We start from the raw sequence: 22,132 nt of genomic DNA on the forward strand, positions 1-22,132 counted from the left end.
AGTTTCCTCTCGCCGCGCCCCGCCCAGGCCGCCCCGCCCCCTGGCTGCCCCGCCCCTGGCCGCGTCCCGGAGCCGGGGTGGGGCGAACCGGGTGCCCCAGGGTGCTCGGGGCGGGGGTTGGGGCACAGCTCCAGGCCGACGGCTCCCGTCCCCGCCGTGCTGCCGTCCAGCGCCCCGCGGCCCGCGCTGGGAGGGAGCCTAGCGCGCACAGCTCGCCCCTCGGCTGGCGGGGCTCCTGGTCGCCCTGCTCCCGCGCTGCTGGCAGCCTGGAGGAGAGTCCGCGGGCGGTGGTCGCCACTAGGGTAAAGAGGGGAGGCAGGCCCGGGATGGTGGGGGAGGTCTAGAGGTCGATGGGAGACGTGCGGGCTGTATCCGTGCGAGATCGGGGCGCCGAGGCCAGACCTAGCCGTGCCCCCTGCCAGCCCCCCGCAAGGCTTCTGGCCGGAGCTGGGCGCCCCAGGCCGCGGGTCCCCCGTCCGCTCCTGGACAGCAGCACCTGAACGGAGGGGGTTCCTGCCATGTCAGGTGCCCGTTCCTCACCGCCCTGTCTCACCTTTGGCCGCATCCACCGGCCTGGTGAGCGTTGGCGCAGACGGACACCCCGGCCGCCATCTGCCACCTTGCTGAGTTCACTGCCAGGTGCCCCCAGTGCTGGACGATGGCGGAGGCTCTCAGAGTAGCTCGGGTCTTGCGGTGCGTGTTTCCCTTGTGGCTTTGTTGTGTCAAGTACTTCTTTCTCCACTACGGACGGGTGGCTCCGCACCAAACGCACGGTGCCTGGCACCCAGAAGGCGCTCGGTAAATGAATGTTGTTGGAAGCATGAGTCACGATACTAAACTGAGGAAAATTCTTCGGAGCTTTGGTTTTTTACGTTTTTGATGGGTTCCCAGAATCACTTTGAAAATTACAGTCATTTCAAAGCTCAACAGAGTCAAGTCAGGTGGGGTATTTTTTATTTTTGGCATCCTCTGTGACAATAACCTTCTGTCAGATGCCTAAAACAACCCCAAACCCGAGTTTTGTAAACAGAGAGAATGTCCTTCGCTTACCACTGAACGTGCTACCCTTTCAGGCTAAAGCCTTTGGATAGTGCATTATGGAACAAATTAAAATCCGCAATAAAGCAGTATCATAATTGCAGTTAGCTTCATAGACACGAGTGCACGGGCCTTTTAGAAATGTCCTCTCTTAAGTATGGTTATTTTTATAGAAAGGATTTATATTCCCCCGAGAGCTTGCAGAAGCAAGCTGCACTCCTCTTCACCTCCTTGCTAGGGGCGCAGCAGCTGCTTGGCCCCACTGAAGAGTCCGCAGGGGCCAAGCCAAGGCCAAATTCCTGGGCTTAAGCCACTCTGTCACCACAGCCCTTGCAGTGTCAGCAGTTCTCGCTAAGTTTTTCTGAAAAGAAAAAGAAAAGAATAGATAAAGTAATGAAGTTTTTAATTCTTTTGAGACGAAACAGGTAACAACTTGCTAATGTTCTGTGGAAGTGGCCCGATTCACAGTAATGATCCCCAGAAAATCCAGCTGATCACCACATCCCTAACCTCGCTGATGGTGAGAAGGTCAGCGGAAAGAGGGGCCTTGTCCCCACTGGGTGTCCCCAGCCCCCCATGCTGCCCCTCACCTATTCATTAGACATCTGGGGAAAGAATTCTTGGCTGTTAAGCAAGAACAGTGTAATGGTTCCCTGTATGTGTATTTTTTCTCCATTCCCGTGGGTGTCTGCTTAGACTAGACTATGAGTAAGTAGAGGTTTTACTGAGCTAAAAGGTGTGGCGATTGGCATGGTTATGGAAACCCTGCCGACTTGCTTTCTGGGTGAGCTATGCCCCCACCGCCACTGTGATATGAGTGACGTTTCCGTGCACCCTTGCAGATCTTCCAGAGGTGTACAAAGTCTGGGAGTTGGGAGCACTTGCAGATGGTACAGCTGTCACTTCTGTCACTGGAAGGTAGACAGGGCCAGCACGGCTTCCCCCCTTTTTGTAGCACAGCCACTGATGGTAATGCATGGCAGGTTCATAGTGGACATCGGGAATACATTTACCTCTTTCCTTAGTAATAAAGTTGGATACTCGGCCTTTCAAACATTTTTTAAGACTTGGATATTTATCTGTAACATTTGTGGCTTACAACATCTTCCAATTCTCATTTTGCTCGGGTATTTGTAGATTTGATCAAATTGGGGGCTTGGGTAAAATGAGTCATGTGCAATGTAGAACGAAGAGGTGACACTGGTTTCATGTCAGGGGACAACTGGCACTAGCAAGTTTAGACCATGGCCGCCTTTTCTACTGGTAACTGTCAGGAAACCGTTGCTGGTGTCTTTGCAGCTCCTTAAGGCTAGACAAGTTGCTATTTTATACCTGAATCTACTGCTGGATCCTCGCAAACTCTTGAAGATTAACAGTGTCAACAAGGTAAACAGGAATTATTTGCACATCTTTAGTATCTGTCAACAAATTTCAAGAATGGAATTGAAGTTTAAAAATCATAAGGTGGAAACAATTTACCCTATAAGAATATAATTTTCACATGAAAACCCAAAAAAATGGTATATCTCTTTTTCTTTAAGTGCACAGCAACAAGGACACATTAATTTCTAGTTTTTCATCAATCCTAATTCTATCCTGAATTTGGTGTTCAGGGACCCTAAATGATTTAATAGGTGATTAATTCAAGCACAAGGCTTTGGAAATTCTCAGTTTTCTTGTATTGGGACTCGTGAATCCTTCAGTCTCATCTTGGTGGGGGAGGAACTCATTTCTATCAAATATCGGTTCAAATTTGCTTCCCCGGTTTACTTTCTTATTTGCTCAAGGTTCTTTCAAAAAACAAATGTACAGAAAAGATAAGCGAGGTGAGGCCCTAGACTTGCAGAGAGCCTCCCCTCACGTCGCCGCGCCCTCCTCAGTCCAACTTGCTGTGTAGAGCTCTTTCAAGCATGTTCCTAGTCCTTGTGTCAAGGAATTGCTGTATCAATGTCAAGTGGGTTTTGGGCAATTACTTGTCTTCAAAGAATGTTTTTTATGTAGGTCTAAATTATTTTGCCCTTGTTTTTACAGTAGGGTATTTCTGCATCCTGAAACGAAGATAAAACTGCCAATCTTCTCTAGAATAGATGGAGTTTCACCTCTTTCTGTGAACTAAAGCAAGTCAATGTCTCTTTTGGTAAGTGTCTGTTCTGTCGGCTCTGACTTTGTGCCTCCAGGGTGGTGAGCTGCTCAGTACAGCGCTGTGAAAGAGGCCGGTTCTGGTGGGAGCACCGGATGCTCTAATCTGTTGTTTGCACCTGAATGACCCAGTTCTTGAGAAATTAACTAAATTCTCCTTGAATTTTTGTCTCTTTCAGGAAGAGCTATTCCTGTGCTTTTTGATATATTCATTATTCTAATCATTTTAGCCATACTCACTTTCTTACATTAATTTTTTATACTTAGGCTAATTCCCATCCAGTTAGCTAAGCCTTATCGTTTGAAGGTTTTTTAAAAAAAATTTCCTCTCTAGGACAAAAGAGGGAATATTTTGATTCAGAGGATTCTAAAATATTTCATCATTGCAGAGATAATGTAAAGTTTAAATTACAAACTGATCTAATATTAGCCCTTCTTGATCATATTCTATAATTGTTCCAAAATCCATTATTATGGAATAATCAATTAAGGAAGATACCCCTTTGGCCAAATTTGGAGGTCCTGATACACAGCCCTCTGAATCTCAGAATTCATCTAATGAATGGAAAAACTAGGCCCATGCCCTTGTACATCTTTTCCAACTTACACATTGATAACATTGATTAACTTTACATATAAAAATGTAAATCTAAAGGATTAGGACAGAAATGACTCAACTCTGATCCGTGAGCCAGATCTGACTGATTTTGTGGATGAAGTTTACTGAGACACTGTCACACCCGTTCGTTTTCTTCGTCTGCATCTTGCCTAGCCTGCTCTCCTGCTGCAGCAGGAGAGCCATCACTGTATCAGAGACCACACAGCCTGCAAATACGCTCTGCCTCCTGCAGAGGAAGTTTGCTGCTGCTTGCTCTTCAGGATGGGGAATTTCATCTCAGTGTGTTTCCAGATACATGAAGCTCCTCTTTCAAGGAGTAAATCTTGGAAGCAATCAGTTAAAGTAAATGTGCAACGTGCTTCTCCTATAACAACATCACTGTCTCCATCTCCTCTCATCTCTGGAGATTGATGAAGTGGATCCGCAACTAGGAGTCTGAGTTCTGACTACAGTTCTTGGCACTCCTGGGTAAACTGAAAATGAACATGATACCTGCCGTGCCAACCTCTTACAATTTTTACAGATCAGAGATATATAAAATTATTCATCATATCAATGTACTCACCATTTTTTAGAAGCACCCTATCTTAATAGGAAAACTCCCTAGTCAAGCATTGTGTGGTACATAAGATACAATGAAATCCTTAAGCTAAAGCAGATACAGTGGTTCTAAATCTTTTAAAAAAAATTCATCTGATGAGCATCTATTTGACCAAAGGCAGCAAAGCACATTTTAAAATAAATTTTTGGACATGGACCAAAAAACATTTGGATTATGTAAAATATGACGCCTAGACACCAATGCTTATATTGGGAATAAGTCCCATAGGTACCATACCCTCTGTTGGTAGATGACAAAATTCTTGCCTCTCAGAATAAAATGGGAGGTATTGAGTAGCAATCATTTTGCTTGCATGAGCAGTTAGGCATGTAAGTCCTTCTTACCAAGTGGATGGGAGCTCTCCTGAGGTCCAAGTCCCAGCCAGGCAGCAGCCTCATAAGGACAATTCTAAAGAAGCTTTGGGCCTACTCTGTTGACTTTTATACACACTGTTGTTCATGATGATTGTTGAAGATTTCAAGGTAAATGTTGCAGAAGACATGTAAATACCAAACAGATTAGTGACCTCTCTGGAAATTGTTTTCCATATGAACAACTGTAAAAAGTGTCTTCAAAAACAGTTTTGTTGTAAATGTTACTTACCCTAGAAAACCAACAGAAATTTTACAATGAATCAGTTCTGTAGCTGTCTTGGCATTGTTAGCTTCTGTTATTCAGAATTTTACATAAGACAGTGGGAATATAAATCAATGTATTGTATGGATTAATAAAATATACAAACTCTAGGAATTCACTTTAAAATGACCAGTTTAATATTGAGAAATTCTGACATATTTTGAAACAAAGAGAAATGTGACTGCTTTTAAATAACTACCAAATATGGAGTTATATGACTTATTTAACTGGGAGCGTCTTATACAACGCATGTATACTTTTCTTTTGGCATACCTTTGCTTCTTAAATGGCATAACATTAGATGCACCCTACCAATTGATGATTAGTCACATGTGTTATGTTTTTAATGGCAATATGTAATAATAAGACCATGAGTTAATTTGCAGAAATATATGCTGCGACAATAGAAGTATTTTGAATTTGCTTTGAATCAGAGTTAGAGATATTTGTGACTTTAAGAATCGAATTGGCTCCAGATTGACCCAATATATGGTTTAAAGTGAGTAAACCTTCTCTCTGGACCTAAAAGGGAAAATATCTGAGGATCAAAATGAAAACAATATAAAAATAATACAGCAGGATGATCCTTAGTTAAATATTTAAAAGAAAACCTCAAAGGTAACAAAAGAGTTATGAAGACATTGGCTGGCACGTCTGACTCCCATATCAGAGAGTTTGGGTCCCCATCTGACTGCACTCTTAATTCCAGCTTCTTGCTGACGCTGGCCTTGGGAGATAGCAAGTGGCTTCTAGGAGATCCAGGTTGAGGTCTTGCGTCCTGGCTTCAGCCTGGCCTAACCCTGTTTGTCTGTGTCTCTGCTTTTTAAATAAATAAATATTTTCTAGGAGTTGAAAATTAATATCAGGGCTTAATATGAATTGATATGATGATCTCAGGAAAGGAGAGAACAAGGATCAGAGGTAGCTCCGAGTATAATTCTGACAGATACAAAATCTGTCGTCCACACTCCCAGTTGAGTCTCCCCTCTGCCAGTCTGAGTCCCTCCGTGCTACACATCCTGCCTGACTTCAGTTGTAGATTCCTGCGTTCTGCCCTTTCTCTTGCTCTCCACCCTAGGCACCAGATTTTTAAATACACACACACATACAACCCCTGGTGACCAATTTTTAACTTTTTAAATGCATTTCTGCCTTCCAGGATTGTTTCTGTACCTCACGAACACAAGTGGAATCACTGAGACCTGAAAAACAGTCTGAAACCAGTATCCGTCAGTCCTTGGTAAGGCAATCCATGTTCCCCCTGTAACAGTCACTCCTGGTTCTCTCACATCTCTCCTGCTTTGCTGTTTCTTTTACTAGTTCTCCTTCCCCCTGCTATTCTCCACTCTGTAATTGGCCTCTTCTTTTCCTAAACCGACTCTCCCTGAGAAATCTCACCTCTTCCCACAACTTCAGTGCTTACATTTCAAATTCCTGGAGCTCCTTCAAGTTTCCTGAAGGGAGTCTGGCTTCAAGTAGTTCTTTTGATTCTTAGATTTTACCTACCATCCCATACTCTTTCAAGGCCCCAAGAGTGTCTTTAGAGCACCGCTGATTGGATTTTTCAAAGACGTTGCAAAATAGTTTGAAAAACAAAAATAGTTTCTCAGATCTCAGCAACCCATTGTATTTCCTGCTCTTACTTTGAAAATCATCCTATAAAGCCATCCTAACCAGAAGCTCTGGAGTCTTCTCTTCCCCCTGTCGAGTTGGACATCATGTCTTAAGAGTCCACTCTGAAAGGCCCATTCACAGGAGCACTGCAACGCTCAAGCATCCTTATCTTCCCCAGAGCACTGCAGGTGGACTTCTTGTCTCTGGTCTCCTAGACACATAGTCTTCTCCAGCCATGCATATCCCCATTCAGCACTGCTTCCCAGCCCAGTCTGCCTGAGCCACTTTCTGTCTCTCAATCTTTGCTGGCTTCGTAAGCCAGTGGCTAAAGGTCTAGAATGTCTAGGTTTGAGTTAACATATGGTGTGCTCTCTCTATGAGATACCATTCATCCTTTTCCCCCTTTTAAATTCCTCCTCATTCATAAAAAAGAAAGTTTCAAGTGTTCCACTTAGGAAACCTTGCTGTTTGTACTTATTATTCCATTATGGTCCCGCATATATTAGACCTTCCCATGAAATAGGACTCACAATATAATCTCATGATGACTAGTGTCTGTCTCCCTATCTGTAATATCCTCATTAAAGTAGGCATCCTGTTGTTTTCTCCTTTATCTACTCTGGGGAGTGCCTGATCTGTGAAACAACAGTTAAAAGATCATGCTTGATACTAAGTGTTTCTCCGCATCTTCTCCTCTCCCACATCCTTCCTACTCCTCTTTGGACCACAGAATGGCACCTGCTTGGGAATGCCCTGCTTGCCACAAAATAAAGATAATCCAAGTTCATCTTGTTTATGATTCATCTCAGTCCTGCATTCAGCTATCCTCCTTGTCGTTATTTCACCTTTTATTCCCTACTAGTTGATAGTCTTCTAGGCACCTGAGTGTTTGGAGAGCAGAAGGTCATAGCCAGCCAGAGTTGGGATTCCCTCCAGGGTATGGCAGTGTTCAGAACCAATTTATTGTTGTGTCCATGAAGGAGAGGGCTGAACTCCATCCACAGGTGCCTCCCCGGATCCTTCCAGCCTCCAGGTTGGAGGCATTTTCTATTTTGAGGAGCTGAATCTTACATCTCATTTGTTGTGGGAGTTAAACTAAAACTTTCAGTGAGGAGAGCAGAGGCAAGGTCTGTCTGATGTCTCTTGCGGAAGCGTAAAACTGGAGAAGTTATGTAATGTAAATTGACACCAGCTGGAAACCAGTGCCTGCTGATTAGAGAACACTTCTTGGGCCCTGCCTGAGTCATGCTTAAAAACACCATCTGTTGTCTTTAATGGGGCAACAAGTTTTCCAAGGACCAGGAGCCTATAGGCAGTATTAAATTTTGTGTTCAAATGTCATGTTTGGAGGACCCTTCTGGTTTTCCAAATGATTTCTGCCTTCTGTAACACTGAAAGCCCTCATGTCTCTAGGAAAGTTAATTTTCTGTAATTAATCTTTGCAAGTGAAAAGCTGCAATATTTGAATTGAGGTGGTGATTTTTCAAATGATACGATTTTGACATTGCTATAATTCCTAAAAGGTGTAATAGCGCAATATTCAACACACTCAGTGTTTTCTACAGTATCCCTGAGGATTATTTGCAGAAAGGCAAACACAAAATGCTCCATTACAGAAAACAGTAAAACAATACAGGAAGGTATGTAAAACAAGTAAAACATCCAACATGGTCCATGGTCTCTCCCAAAGCTTCATAGTGCCCTTCCATGGTGGTTGCTGAACCAGTCTGTCACCCTTAGAAACTGATTTAGTGGATATGTATGTCAGCATTAGAACCATGTTAGATTGATGGATAAACCCAGTCTCCCAGTGTCACAGGAAGTAGTGCCCTTACATTGCAGCTTACATCCTGATAGCAAAGCTCCATGGGAAACCAAATATTTTTTTTTTAAAGATTTATTTTATTTTTATTACAAAGTCAGATATACTGAGAGGAGGAGAGATAGAGAGGAAGTGGAGCTGCCGGGATTAGAACCAGCGGCCATATGGGATCAAGGCGAGGACCTTAGCCACTAGGCCATGCTGCCGAGCCCGGGAAACCAAATATTAATTGGAAGCAGTTTAATTTGTAAAGGAGAACTCATATCAAGTGTCAACATACTTGAAATTCATAGCCTGTCCTTTCTTTTGTGGTAAGCAGACATTGTTGCACATCAAATCTCTTTTGCTGGTAGCCCTCCGTTCACTGATGATGTGCTTGTTTGTTCCTCAGGTATTGACAGTAGTGCTCACAACCTCTGTTGGAACATGTGCGTGAAGTCCTGTTGTATAAGTAACCTTATGAGCTTCTTTTGCAGATTAAGTAGCCCCAGTTCCTCTAGTGGTATCAGAACCAATGTTACCGGCCCTCCCCAGGCATCTGTATTCAGCAGTGTCCCTGTTAAGCTATGGTATGTCAGTTATCCACCACATTCCCAAGACTGGTTATCTTGGTCACATCAACGACGTGACATGCAAGAGGGCTCCTGTCTCCTTCCGGCTGTTCACTCTTTATAAATGCACCTTCATATTGTGCTTTGATTAAGCTTCCCTGTCATTCTATGCTTGAGTTAGTAATTAGGCCACTGATTTTTTTTATTTAAGATTTTATATTTATTCCTGTAAAACTGTATTGATCTATACCCATTGTTCCCATTACTCAAGATCGCGAGTCCTGGTTTATCCTTCCAGTAGTTAGCTGTGTCTGGCAATGCACAATTCATGCTTGTTTGTTCATTGGTTTGCTTGTTTGTTTTTTTCTAAGCAGACCTTTTGCATCTTCAGGAAGTTGCTAACATTTTCAAAGAACAAGGACAGGGACGCTGCCATAATTTTTGCTTTCTATTCTCTAACTAAACAGCAGATCAAAGACAAGAGGGGTCCATTTGGGGTGACTTCCTCACAGTCATCTCAGCACTGCCTGTTTATGGTTACATTATCTCCTTTAGTGCTTGTAAGTCACCTACCTAATAATTTGATCTCAGGCCTTTCTGGAAAGCAGTGTCGAGCTTACTCCTTTGTAGTTGTCTCCTGTTCTGAGATTTGGATTAGCGCTGATATTTCCATTCTGATTTCTCCTCTGAATTTCAGTACATTTGCAGTTTTACTGTCCTAAATGAAGTTGCCCTTGGTGTAGGAATCTGAACCTGCTTGCAGCTGTGAGTGCTGCTTCTGGTTTATAGAGACCGGTGGAGGAGCTGGAAGCCCGATGGAAGCTGAGCAGCTCTGCTCTCGGACCATCTCTGGCTAAGGTTACACCATTTTTTCAAGCACTGAACTGTTATGTCCCTAACCTACCTGACAGGTGTACATATTGATAGCCATTTGCTGTATCTCTTGGGTGTTTTCTTTAAATGTGAGTTTATCTGAAGACTACCTGTGGTTCTAAAGAAAGTAAACTGATTCGTTTGGACTTCTTTTCATTTCACTGGAATAATTTTCAATTTTCAATTTTACCTTTTTATGGGCTTTCATTACTCTTGAACAATATTCTTCTTCATTCATCATTAGCCCTGGGCTTTTTTTTCTGCTCCCTTAAAAGTTTTTGGGAAACTTATCTGCCACTGTCTGTGTATATCTGCATCTGTCGTCATTTCAGACTTCCGCTGTTTCTCTTGAGTAAAAAGAATCAAGTATGTGAAAAACATTTAGCACAATTCCTAGCACATAATAATGTCATTTGCCCCCTTTCCTCCTCCTCCTTTCCTTGGAGACAGTAACAAGATTCTTGCCACCTGCTGGTGCCTGTTAATTCTAAGCCTTTAGCAGATCCTCCTGGCTCTCATATAATGCCACTGGTTTAGGCATCCTGTTACCCCCGCACTGTGTGCTGTCTCATTGCCACCTGCTATTTTGTTGCCACGTATGGAGACACAAACCCAAGACTGCCCACAGTATGCCCCATGAGACCTTCTGGTGGCACATGGTCCTTCATTCAGGAGCTCTCTATATGTCTATAGAGACATAGACATATGCAATAGGCAATAGGCAATATTGGTTCTGATACCACTAGAGGAATTGGGGCTACTTAATCTGCAAAAGAAGCTCATGAAGTTACTTATACAACAGGTCTTCACTCACATGTTCCAACAGAGGTTGTGAGCACTACTGTCAATACCTGAGGAACAAACAGGCACATCATCAGTGAACGGAGGGCTACCAGCAGAAGAGAATGTCTATTGGGGTGGGGACACGAGATTACCGGACTGCAAAAGTTTATATCTGTTATGTTTGCGTCTGTTAAAACTGCAGGTTGATGAGCCAACCCTTTCCCAGTTCCCTCCCTCTGCCAGAGCCAGCGAAGTGATATGTTCCACCAATGTTTCACACTATGAACTCCAAGTGGAAATAGGTAATAATCCTGAATTTCGTATAATTGACCCCTTGCAAGTAGAAATGAAATTATTATCAGAAAGGTTATTTTGTAGGCAAGACTTTTTTGGTGATTACATACAGCAAAAAATTAGATACTAATGTCAGCCTAATGAATTCAATATATTTTGTCTAAAGATAATGACCCAGACTTTTTCTTTTTCTTTTTTTTAAAGATTTATTCATTTTATTATAGCCAGATATACAGAGAGGAGGAGAGACAGAGAGGAAGATCTTCCGTCCGATGATTCACTCCCCAAGTGAGCCGCAACGGGCAGGTGCTGTGCCGATCCGAAGCCGGGAACCTGGAACCTCTTCCAGGTTTCCCACGCCAGTGCAGTGTCCCAATGCATTGGGCCGTCCTCAACTGCTTTCCCAGGCCACAATCAGGGAGCTGGATGGGAAGTGGAGCTGCTGGGATTAGAACCAGCGCCCATATGGGATCCCGGGGCTTTCAAGGCGAGGACTTTAGCTGGTAGGCCACGGCGCTGGGCCCGACCCAGACTTTTTCAAAATTCCTATCTAAAGATTTTTTTTTATTTCAGTGATGTGCATTTAGAGGAGGGAGACCTAAAGTAATCTAAGTACTTCTTACTTCTGTTTCTATTGTGGGAGGCTTTTAATTTTATGGCATAATTTATATTGGTATGAATTAATATCAAGTCTTGCAAATCTTCTCAGTCAGAGTCCCTTAACTAAATTAGTTTCTAATTTAAAACTTTACCTAAAATCATGTTTGTAGTGTGAGCTTTTATCAGTTAAGAGTGGAGCGGGATGGATAATTTTTTTTTTGTACGGTTTCAGTTATGTGAAACAGTTGCACTGAATAGTCATAAACATCCATTACATACCATACCCAGTGATGGGGTCAGGTGCCAGGGACAATGCCTTGAGTGATTCCTGTCCTCTGCGTGGACAGGCACCTAGGACAGCTTTGTCTCCTGCACTGGAGAGTACAATAGTTAAGCCGTGTGCCAAGTGTTACAGCAGCAGAGAGGAGGGAGCACCAAAGCAACCAGCCCGGGAGCAAACAGAGGTGACCAAAAGGGGCTGGCTCCTGAAGAGTGAGCAGGAGTTTGCTAGTTGTTCCTTTCAGGGTTTTTATTGAAAAATAACAAGAAAAGTAATGGCTGATTGAAGCACAAAAGGAATTTTTGAACAATGTTGCTAACTCACAGGATTGTTGGTTAGAGCAATAGGCTGGCAAGAAACCAATTGTAGAGTATCTGTCTAGGATCAGCCATGGACTAGGACCAGCCTAGGTGGAATTTTAAAAATATTTATTTAGTTAGTTACTTTATTAGTAACTTACTTATTACAGAGAAAGAGGAAAAAACACACAAAGAGAGATATTTTCCATCTGCTGGCTCATTCCCCAAATGGCCACAGTGCTAAGGCTGGGGCTGGATCAGGCTGAAACCAGGAGCCAGAAGCTTCATCTGGGTCTCCTGTGTGGGTGCAGGGGCCAAGCACTTGGGTCATCCTCTGCTGCTTTCCCAGGTGCATTTGTAGGGAACTGGATGGGAAGTGGAACAGTTGGGACTGAAACTAGTGCTCTCATGGGCTGCTACCATCCCAACCTGCATGGCACAGTGCAGGCCTGTAGCCTAGTTAGTGATCTTGCTGCTGAGTTAGTCCTTCCACAGACACTGGCCCTCTGCAGTGAGCTCTGACTGCCCCTGTTCCTTCATACCACTCCCACATCTTCCCGTTGACTGAACCTGGGCTACATGCCAGGGCGAGAGACCAAGGGGAGTGAGGACCTTCCCTTTTCTAAAGCAGCAAGTTGGTGATGGTGATGGTCAGAGCATCCAGGAAACATTACGCTGCAGAGCTGTGCTGCACAGCTAACATCTTTTACTCACTGTGTGTGGAAATTTAGGGTGGTTCAGCCACTTTGGAAAGTTTGGCAGCTTCTTATAAAGTTAAAGGGCCACTGACCCTGACCCAGCAAACTCATCTCAGGTATTTGCTCCAGAGAAATGAAAACACATGTCTGTTGAAAGACTAACGTAGGAATATTTGTGCAGCTTTCCTTACAATCAGAAAAAAAAAAGCACCTAAATATCCTCTAGTCTTTGGATTAATAAACTGCTCTCTCTACACAACAGACTAGTCCTCAGTGATAGAGGGAATCTGCTGGTACAAATGACAGCAATGGGTGAGTCTGGAAGCACTGTTAGTGAGAGAAGCCAAGCACAGACACCAGGGCATCGGGGTGGCACAATGAGGGACGGTCACTTACCATGCCACCGCCCCGTATTGAAGTGTCAGTTTAAATCCCAGCTACCCTGCTTCTGATCCAGCTTCCTGCCGATGTGCCCAGGAAAGCAGAGGAAGACAGCCCAAGTACTTGGGCCCTTGTCACCCATAAAGGAGTTGTGTTCTTGGTTCCTGGCTCCTGGTTTTGGCCTATCACAAACTGCATGTGGCAGCTATTTGGGGGGTAGGCAGTGGGTGGAAAGCCTCTTTCTTCATCTTTCCCTCTATTTCTGACACTCTTACTTTAAAATAAATCAATTTTTAAAAAGAAGAAGACCAGAGATAACATTTATATAACAAGGAAATATCAGATGAGTAGTTGCCGAGGGTTGAGATTGAGGATAGCTAGAGACTGCTGAATGACAAATTGTTATATTCAACAACTCTATCAAATCACAGTTTTAGCCATTAGAATAGACATGTAATGGTATGTCATTGTTTTAATGTTTATTTCTCTATCTTGGGCATCTTTTCATATGCCTATTTGGCTATGCCTATATTCCTGTTTCGTGGACTGCCTCTTTTTTAGATAGATCACTTGTTATCTATTAGAATTGTTTACGTAGAGAGTTCTGGATGGACAATCTTGTGAGATACAAAATTTGTTAATATTTTTAGTCAGTGGCTTGCCTTTTCATTTTCTTAGTATTGTATTTTGAAGAGCAGACATTTTGATTTTGGTAAAGTCCAAATTGTCAGTTGCTTTCTTTGGTTGCTAACATGAGTTTCATGAGTTTTACAGGAAGAGGATTTGACAACTTGACTTCTGTCCACCTCGCACGGCATACTCCTACAGGAACACTGGTAACCATAAAAATTACCAACCTGGAGAACTGCACTGAGGAACGCCTAAAAGCTTTACAGGTGACTAGAGGAAGAAAATGATATGTGTTCTGTTTGATGGGGTTACACCTGTAAGAATTCCACCCTCCTCCTTTCTGTTAGGAAAGGTAGCTTGCTTTGTTCTAATTAACATGAAGTTACAGAATTGCAAAGGATACTTGGAAGGCAGATCCAGTGTGGGAAAGAGAAAATACATTTGAACTAAGGAATCTGCTATTCATTCCTTCAAAGGAGCAGCGTGCTCTCGGGGCTGGTTTGGTGACTGAGAGCATCCCTTGTCAACCCAAGCACAACTAGTCATGGAGGGAAAAAGCAAGCAGACGAAGGCATTGCCTTTACATTCTCTGAGTCGATGTATTTTTTCAAGTCGATATATTTTGATAGAAATGCATTTCAGGTACACTATAGTGCCATTTTCATTATTGTTGATCATTTTTCTAGAATGGGATGAAGAATTTTGCTGTGACATTCCAATTTTTGAAATATTTACATGCATGTGTGTATTCCATAGAAAAAGAAGGGGCACTTGAAATGACTGCTGGCGGTCATTTCTCGTGTGATGGGCTGTTGGCTGTGATTTTTATGATCAGATGGCTTGTGTTCTAAAAGTGTTTTTCTAACAAGAACATGGCGTAGTTCCTAAAATTGTGACCTCTGGAGTCAGAGCAAGTTTCCCTCCATATTGTACTCCTCCCCCTGACAACGTTCTGGGAGCCAAGTTTCCCAGGTATTGTCTTCTGTTAGCTGGGGCTCCCTGAGCCACAGGCATGTGGAGTGGCTGTGACATTCATGGAGATGCCAGCACCAAGAATGGGGCTTTGCACTATTTCTTCCCTTGAGTAGCAGTCTCCACCAGTGCTGATACCTTCATTATAAGAGAAATGGTGATTTTAAATGTCTGGTCTCTTTGTTTTTTTATCCCAGAAAGGGCTGATTCTGTCCCACCTCTTCCGACACCCCAACATTACAACCTACTGGACAGTTTTCACTGTTGGCAGCTGGCTCTGGGTTATTTCTCCATTTATGGCCTATGGTAAGAAAACTGATTTTAAGTAAAATGATATCATTTTCATGTGGATGCTACTATTAGAAAGATGAGAGAGAGCTTAGATGTAAGATGCACTCTGTTTAAGTGAAAAGCCTCATGGCTGATACTGGATTTTATGAGATTATTTCTGCATCTGATTCATGTTGAATTTTTCTCTCAGAAGAAAGTCCAAGAGACATGTTGATCGATGGGACTACTACCCGTGCTTCTCCAAGATCCCCTGCCTCCACACATGCTGCTTCTTCCCTTCAGGTTCCTTGCCGTCTCTCAGTGGAGACCTGCTGGAACCCAGCAGACAGCAACAGTTATGCAGAGCTGTGAACTTCAGGCAGCCTCTCCATGTTTGAGAGATCCCAGGAACTCACGTTGTAGTACCGAACACAAAATAGTAGTCAGAAAGTGCTTGGAATGAATAAGTGAATGGGTTCTAGAGCCTTGATTTTTCAAAACATCTTATTTGCGACTTAAGTCTGTATTTTAAAAAATACACACACACATACATACCCAGGTGTGTGTTTTCACTAATTTTGAAAAATCGCTAATTCTCTTTCATAATTTTTAGAGCATCATTAGGAAAAAATGTTTCTAAGATTCTTGAAGGAAAGTTACCTTCACCTGGGAAAGTAGTTAGGCTCTAGAAAATAACAGGGGTGTGTGTGTGTGTGTGTGTGTGTGTGCACGCACACAAGTGTTTAAACAGAATATTTAAAACATGGCTGAACCAAAAGCACCTTTGCTGTTCATCTAAAGATTTCAAGGGTTTCTTTTAGGTTCAGCAAGTCACCTCTTGAAGACTTACTTCCCTGAAGGAATGAGTGAACCTCTAATAAGAAACATTCTCTTTGGAGCAGTCAGAGGGCTGAACTACCTGCACCAAAATGGCTGCATTCATAGGTATTTATTTATTGGTATTGTACACTATGGAACTGCTGTGCTTGGTGCTGGAGTACAGCACCTGCGCACTTGAGCTCAGGCTGTCTCATGAGGATGTAAGAGTCTGTGTGTTCAGAGTGCAAAGGAGGGAGTGGGATCCTAATTATAATTAGCAGGCTGGGCAGGGGGTGGACTGGAGTGGGTGGAGCGTGTTTTCTTTTTTAAGCAAATAAAGAGCTGTCTGCTTGCCAGTTTAGAGCATGTTTGTATTGTGAATAAATTACAATTCCATTTTTTCATGATTTCCTAAATATTTTACAGTACTTTGAGATTATGAAACTAATTGTCAATATCCTTGATACCAAACTGTAAATGCAGAAGTAACTGAATGAATGTGACACCTGTTGTTTTGGCATACACTGGGATTTTGTTTTGTCTTTTAATCAAGTCACTTTCAAATAAACCTTTCTTTTTTATTGTTTTGATCTCCTCAAAGCTTTTGTTCATACTCTTTATTTGCTTATTTTAACCAGCATTCTGGTTAACTGACAGTTTCAACAGCCTAGATTAACATTCAGTATTTTGGATGAAAAAATAATGGTAATCCTCTATTGCCAAAAGGGAAATTTTACATAAACTATCTTTGTAAGTGCTATGCCAGGAGAGGTTGTCTTTTATTGAGTAGTATTGTGTTTAACATTTAAGTTACAATCCTAGTCTTCAAGTATTACTTGCTTTTCTTGGAATGTTCCTACGTGCTTTGCAATAGCATCTCAAACAGTAAGGCTGAAAATTTGATTCTATTCCTTGTTTGAAAAACTATTACTTCAGCATGTAGCTTTCTACAATATTGTTTTAGTGCTGTGTTAAGTAACTGAATGAGTTCTTTCATTCCCTGTATTCACAGCAGTGTGTATCTCACTGCTGGTTCGTAAAGGGTATTTAGTTTCCAAGAGAATACGTGGATTTGTCCTGACCAGGTTTTTACGTTCTTCCTGGGCCACATTCCCAGTACTTAGGATTGTTTCTTTTTGTTCTAGGAGTATTAAAGCCAGCCATATTCTCATTTCTGGTGATGGCCTGGTGACACTCTCTGGCCTGTCCCATCTGCATAGTTTGATTAAGCACGGACAGAGGCATAGGGCTGTGTTTGATTTTCCACAGTTCAGCACGTCAGTGCAGCCGTGGCTGAGTCCAGAACTACTGAGACAGGTCAGGTGTGGCCGTTGCATTGGGTTGTCTGTGCGTCTCAAGTGTCTTTTGAGTCTGACTGAAGGACAGTTGTGTTTTTATATTTGGATTGGTGAATGGCCTCCTGCAAGACTTTTTTCTCTTGTCAAAATGATGTTAGGAATTCTAAATTGCTTATCATATATTAAGTGATTATTATGGGCCTTTCTCTCCCTTATTGTTTACCATCCTTTATCAAAAAGAACACACACACGTAACTTTATGCTTACTTATTGCCACTAAAAACATTACATTAATTGTATTCTACAGGATCTACATGGATATAATGTGAAGTCAGATATTTACAGTGTTGGCATTACAGCATGCGAACTAGCCAGTGGGCAGGTACCTTTCCAGGATATGCATAGAACTCAGGTACGTGCCACTGAGATTCCTGACCCCTTGGCCTTTTGTAAGATCTCTTCCATTCTAGATCATTGCTATTAAATATATATGCTCTAGACTGAGGAGCTTTATTGTTAGTATTTTTGTTTTGATATTTTGCCTACACAGTGTTGACAGAAATTCTTTTTTTAGATGCTCTTACAGAAGCTGAAAGGTCCTCCTTACAGCCCATTGGATACCAGCATTTTCCTTCAGTCAGACTCCAGAATGAAAAAATCACGATCTGGTATAGATTCTGGGATTGGAGAAAGTGTACTGGCCTCTAGTGGAACTCACACTGTGAATAGTGACCGATCGCACACGCCATCCTCAAAAACCTTCTCTCCTGCTTTCTTCAGCTTGGTACAACTCTGTTTGCAACAAGATCCTGAGAAAAGGTAATACTGGCCACTTATAATTGCATAAGAGATATGTTTTATACCTTACAGAAGCTTTGTCATATTTCCCTTCCCACAAGATTCAAATGTTTTATCTTTTGACCAAAAATGAAATCTTAATCTACAAAATATCAATGCTAAGTTGGTGGGGGAGTGGGTAGGGGTAGTGGAGGCTGTGGCAGGGAGAAGTCAGTGTTGTAGAGTAGCGGGTAGCATCTCATTTGAGCATCGGTTCATGTCCCAATGATCCAATTCCATTACGGCTCTCTGCTGATAGTCTGGAAAAGGCAGTGGAAGATAGCTTGAGTGCCTAGGTACCAGCCACCCATGTGGGAGGCCCAGATGCAGCTCCTGGCTTCTGCCTGGCCTGGCTCTGGCTGTTGCAGCCATCTGGGGAGTAAACATGCAGATGGCAAATCTCTTTCTCTCTCTCTTTCCTTCTGTATATAACTCTTCCAAATAAATGATTTTTTTAAAAAATAAAACAAATAGAGTCAGTAGGCAAATGGAAGAATGACCACCAGTTCAACATCAGAAAAATTGGTTTCTAGTACCAGCTTAACTGTTTCCGAGCAAAGTATAACCTTGTTAAAATCAGTTGCTTTTTTTGAATATTAATGGTTGCATTTATAGTAATACATTTTAGAAACTACTAAGCAATATTGAAATGTAAGTAGCCACTTTTATAGTAATGTAAATGATCACTATAGGTAACTATGTGTTAGCATCAGTCTTTCAGAAACAACATGTGTCTTAATTATTATTTCTAACCTGAAAGTGCTTGGTAAACTCCCTGTAAATAGTGAATGTCCAAGAAATATTTAGTATGATTAATATTAATTGAATGACAGTTCCAGAATTTGTTGTTTCCATTAGATAAAGGTGGAGCTAAGATTTGAGCTTCTGACATAGCTCCTAACATTTTCTACTATATTACAGTGCTACAGTTGTATTATAGAGCTAACAATTTCTGCTATATTATACATTCTAATCTGATTGTTTCTCATAACTTTTCTTTTTAATTTCAGGCCATCAGCAAGCAGTTTATTGTCCCATGTATTCTTCAAACAGGTGAGCTAATCTGTTGTCTAGATAGTTTCAAATTCTACTAAAAAACATTTTATTTTGTTGGTTTATTGGTTATCAAGACTCTTACAAAAACTTACTTATAAAAATAATGTTAAGAAACAGAAAACCTTTTGGTAGTTTAACAATGGGATTTCTAAAAGATTTGCATTTTTAAAAACAAAGTAAGTGAAAATAAACTAGACCATCATCATATGTCACTATATGTTCAGTCTTAATTTTGATTGGTGACTTTGTCTATGTTGGCTAGAATGATGCAAGAGCAAAATATTTCTGATAAAAGTCCATTTTCTGGCTTTTCTAACTCTTTCCAGGTGGTGAGCAACAAAGGCGTTTTTACGGAAAATACTGAAAAGCAATATAAACACTTCAAACACAATTTCGTTAAAAGTTATGTATTGCTAACAAGTCTGATGTATTAAATTTATGTACCAACAGCCTCATTTTGAATTTCTTTAATAGATGAAGGAAGAAAGCCAGGACTCCATTCTTTCACTGCTGCCTCCTGCTTATAACAAGCCATCGATGGCACTGCCTCCAGTGCTACCTTGGACCGAGCCAGAATGTGATTTTCCTGACGACAAAGGTTCAGACTGGGAATTCTAGGGCCACCAAATCACCTTATGCCCTGTATACTTGACACTGTCTTCTTGCTGCTTTTTATTCTGTATTGCTAGGTACAAATACCAGAGTTATACTTGAAAATACAGTTGGTGCACTGGAGAATCTCTTTTAAAGCCACTCTGCTCACAGCGAGACAGGGTGGGCGTGAGTGGATAGCCTCTCTGTCTAGCTCAGTGTGCTCTCACAGCTCCAGGGAAACATCCAGATGATTCATCTAGCAACCAGTAGTGTCATTTATTCTTTAAAGATGTCCCCAAGCTGTGACTAACTCATTTCTATCCTTCTGTAGTTTTTGAGCCAATAAACTTCTTCAGCATTTCACTCTCCTCTTGGGCTTCAGCCCTTGTAGGACAGTGCTTCCAGGTACATCCTGTTTTTCTCCAGGTCCTCTAGCCGTTTTCATCAGTTTTTGTTTCAACAGGCTAGTCTACCTTGGCACCAAACCCTTTTTTGGAGAAAAGGAAATATTTGTATTTTCCCTTTTTCTATTAATACTTATGGTAACATCAAACTGAGCCTCACTCAAAATAAATGATTCACTTGAAATACATAGAGAATTTGTAATGTGTTTTTTCTTAAAAAAGAAGAGGGCTAATTAAGGCACTCTTTTTGGTTTTACCTATGTAAATTATACATGCTAAATTCATGCCCCCTGTGGGAGCTCAATAAAAGTTTATTGACTTGAGTTTATGCTTTTATTTTCCTTGTGTGATTTTGCAAAGATCAAACACAAATTCTTCATGTGTTTTTTGAAGAAGCCATTTCCAAGCGAACTTGCAACTTTCAAGAGACAGCTGAGTACTTGGGTCAGTGAAGGCACACGTTTCAGTCATTTACATGAGCATTGCCTCTGTAGGACATTAGACAGAAGAACACAGAGGTCTGAATTAGTCCTAATCCCTTATTAGCAAGAGAGGCCATCTCCCTCCGAAAGAGCATGGTGGGTAAACTGTGGCTAATTGGAACTTAGCTGACTTTCTTAATCTGTACATGCTTACAGGCAGTCTACAAATTAACGGGCAATTGAAAACAATCCTTTTCATGTTCATTGGCTAGATCTCCCCAAAATGTGGGTTTGGGTTACTCTACCAACCAAGCCAAGAAGAGCTGCCAAGATGAAAGTGAATCCAGAATGGGTGGTGGAGGAGACGAGGTACAGGACTGACAGAGACTTTGAGAGTAACCACAGTGGTCAGGGCTGTGCCTCTATCCCTCAGCCAGAGAAGCCCACGGTGGAAGCCGTGAAATGGTGCCTCAGCTCTCTGGCTGTGGCCTGGGAAGTATAACATGTGCACATAAAGAAATGGATTCATGGTAAGCAGCTGGAACTGTGGAGCCTGATAAGTCCCAAGGTCTGCACACTGGAGACCAGGGGAACTGAGAGTACAGCTCTAGTCCAACAGCCATGAACTCAAGACAGAAGAGCCCATTTCTCAGCTTGAGTCCAAAGGCAGGGAAAAGTTCAAACCAAGTCGGGAGGAGGAATTCTCTGACTTAAGGGTTTTTGTTCTGTCTTTCCTCTGATTGGGTGTACTCCACCCCCGTTGGGTAGGGCAATCTGCTTTTCTCAGTCTGAGTCTGCCTATTTCCTACAGGAACACCCAGAAAAATGTTCAAAAAACTGAGTGCCCATATTACAATCCATGGAGCGCCTCTGCCTGTTAGTACCACCTCAGCTTTCGTAACATAGGTGACTCTCTTGCAATATTAACTTTCCATGGCTGGTGTTACAGATTACCACAAACTCAGTGGCTTAAAGCAACATCAGTTATGTACAGTTCAGAAGCTCCAAACTCTGAACTGGATCTCAGCAAGACAAGGTACTGGCATTCCTTCTGGGAGGTTTGGAGAAACCCACTGCCCTGCTCCTTTCAGACTGTGCTCCTCCCATAGCACATGGCCCTTGGTTAGCCTTCCAGGTCAGTACTGTTGGACTCAGCCCTTGTATTGCCATTTGCCTGATTCTCTCTTCCAGTTGCTTCTTCTATTTGATTACATTGGACATAGTCAGATAATCCAGAATACTCTCCCTATGTTCAGTCACTTGATAAGGAAATTTAATGACCCCTAGCTATGTAACCTAACATACCTGCAAGTTCAGGAAATTAGGATGTAGGCATCTGTGGGGGTGGGGAGTCATTATTCAGCCTACCAAACAATGCCTCCTTCTACTTCCTGCCCCTGCCAGGAAGGATGGCAAGTCAGGCCCACTCCTGGGAGACAAAGGCTCTGATGATGAATGGCTTTTATTGACGTTCTCCCCATGGGCTCTAATAAGAAAAAGAAGAACCCCACAGTCTAAGATATTTCCTACTCCACCTTCTACCCGCAGTGCTGAAACCCACATCACAGGTGACAGCTCTCCCAGCCACCTCCAATTTGCTCC

General features: G+C 42.3%; 1 protein-coding gene across 6 annotated transcripts; it reads left to right on the forward strand.

Moving 5' to 3' along the window:
* Window positions 1-115: 115 nt before the first annotated feature.
* STRADB (STE20 related adaptor beta) lies at window positions 116-20,431 on the forward strand. 6 transcript variants are annotated; one of them, XM_004576935.4, is made up of 12 exons: window positions 116-302; window positions 3,070-3,175; window positions 6,193-6,273; window positions 10,879-10,978; window positions 14,003-14,124; window positions 15,028-15,136; window positions 15,922-16,045; window positions 17,065-17,236; window positions 17,525-17,629; window positions 17,792-18,036; window positions 19,065-19,107; window positions 19,585-20,431. In XM_004576935.4, the coding sequence occupies exons 2-12, from the start codon at window positions 3,164-3,166 to the stop codon at window positions 19,726-19,728; spliced, it is 1,257 nt and encodes a 418-aa protein (XP_004576992.2). In that variant the 5' UTR covers window positions 116-302; window positions 3,070-3,163; the 3' UTR covers window positions 19,729-20,431. The 6 variants fall into 6 exon arrangements, with proteins under 6 accessions (XP_004576992.2, XP_058520833.1, XP_058520835.1 ...); XM_058664850.1 differs by having other exon boundaries at window positions 3,073-3,175; XM_058664849.1 differs by lacking the exon at window positions 116-302 and adding an exon at window positions 2,360-2,424.
* The last annotated feature ends 1,701 nt before the right edge of the window (window positions 20,432-22,132 follow it).

This window comes from Ochotona princeps, chromosome 5 (genome assembly GCF_030435755.1).
Source record: "Ochotona princeps isolate mOchPri1 chromosome 5, mOchPri1.hap1, whole genome shotgun sequence".
Classification (NCBI taxonomy): Eukaryota; Metazoa; Chordata; class Mammalia; order Lagomorpha; family Ochotonidae; genus Ochotona; species Ochotona princeps.

Bases quoted from the DNA above. Each gene is read 5' to 3' on its own strand.
- STRADB (XM_004576935.4), top strand. The intron at 6,274-10,878 runs GTAAGGCAATCC...TTAAAACTGCAG, and splicing joins CCAGTATCCGTCAGTCCTTG to GTTGATGAGCCAACCCTTTC. The intron at 16,046-17,064 runs GTATTTATTTAT...TTTTTGTTCTAG, and splicing joins CAAAATGGCTGCATTCATAG to GAGTATTAAAGCCAGCCATA.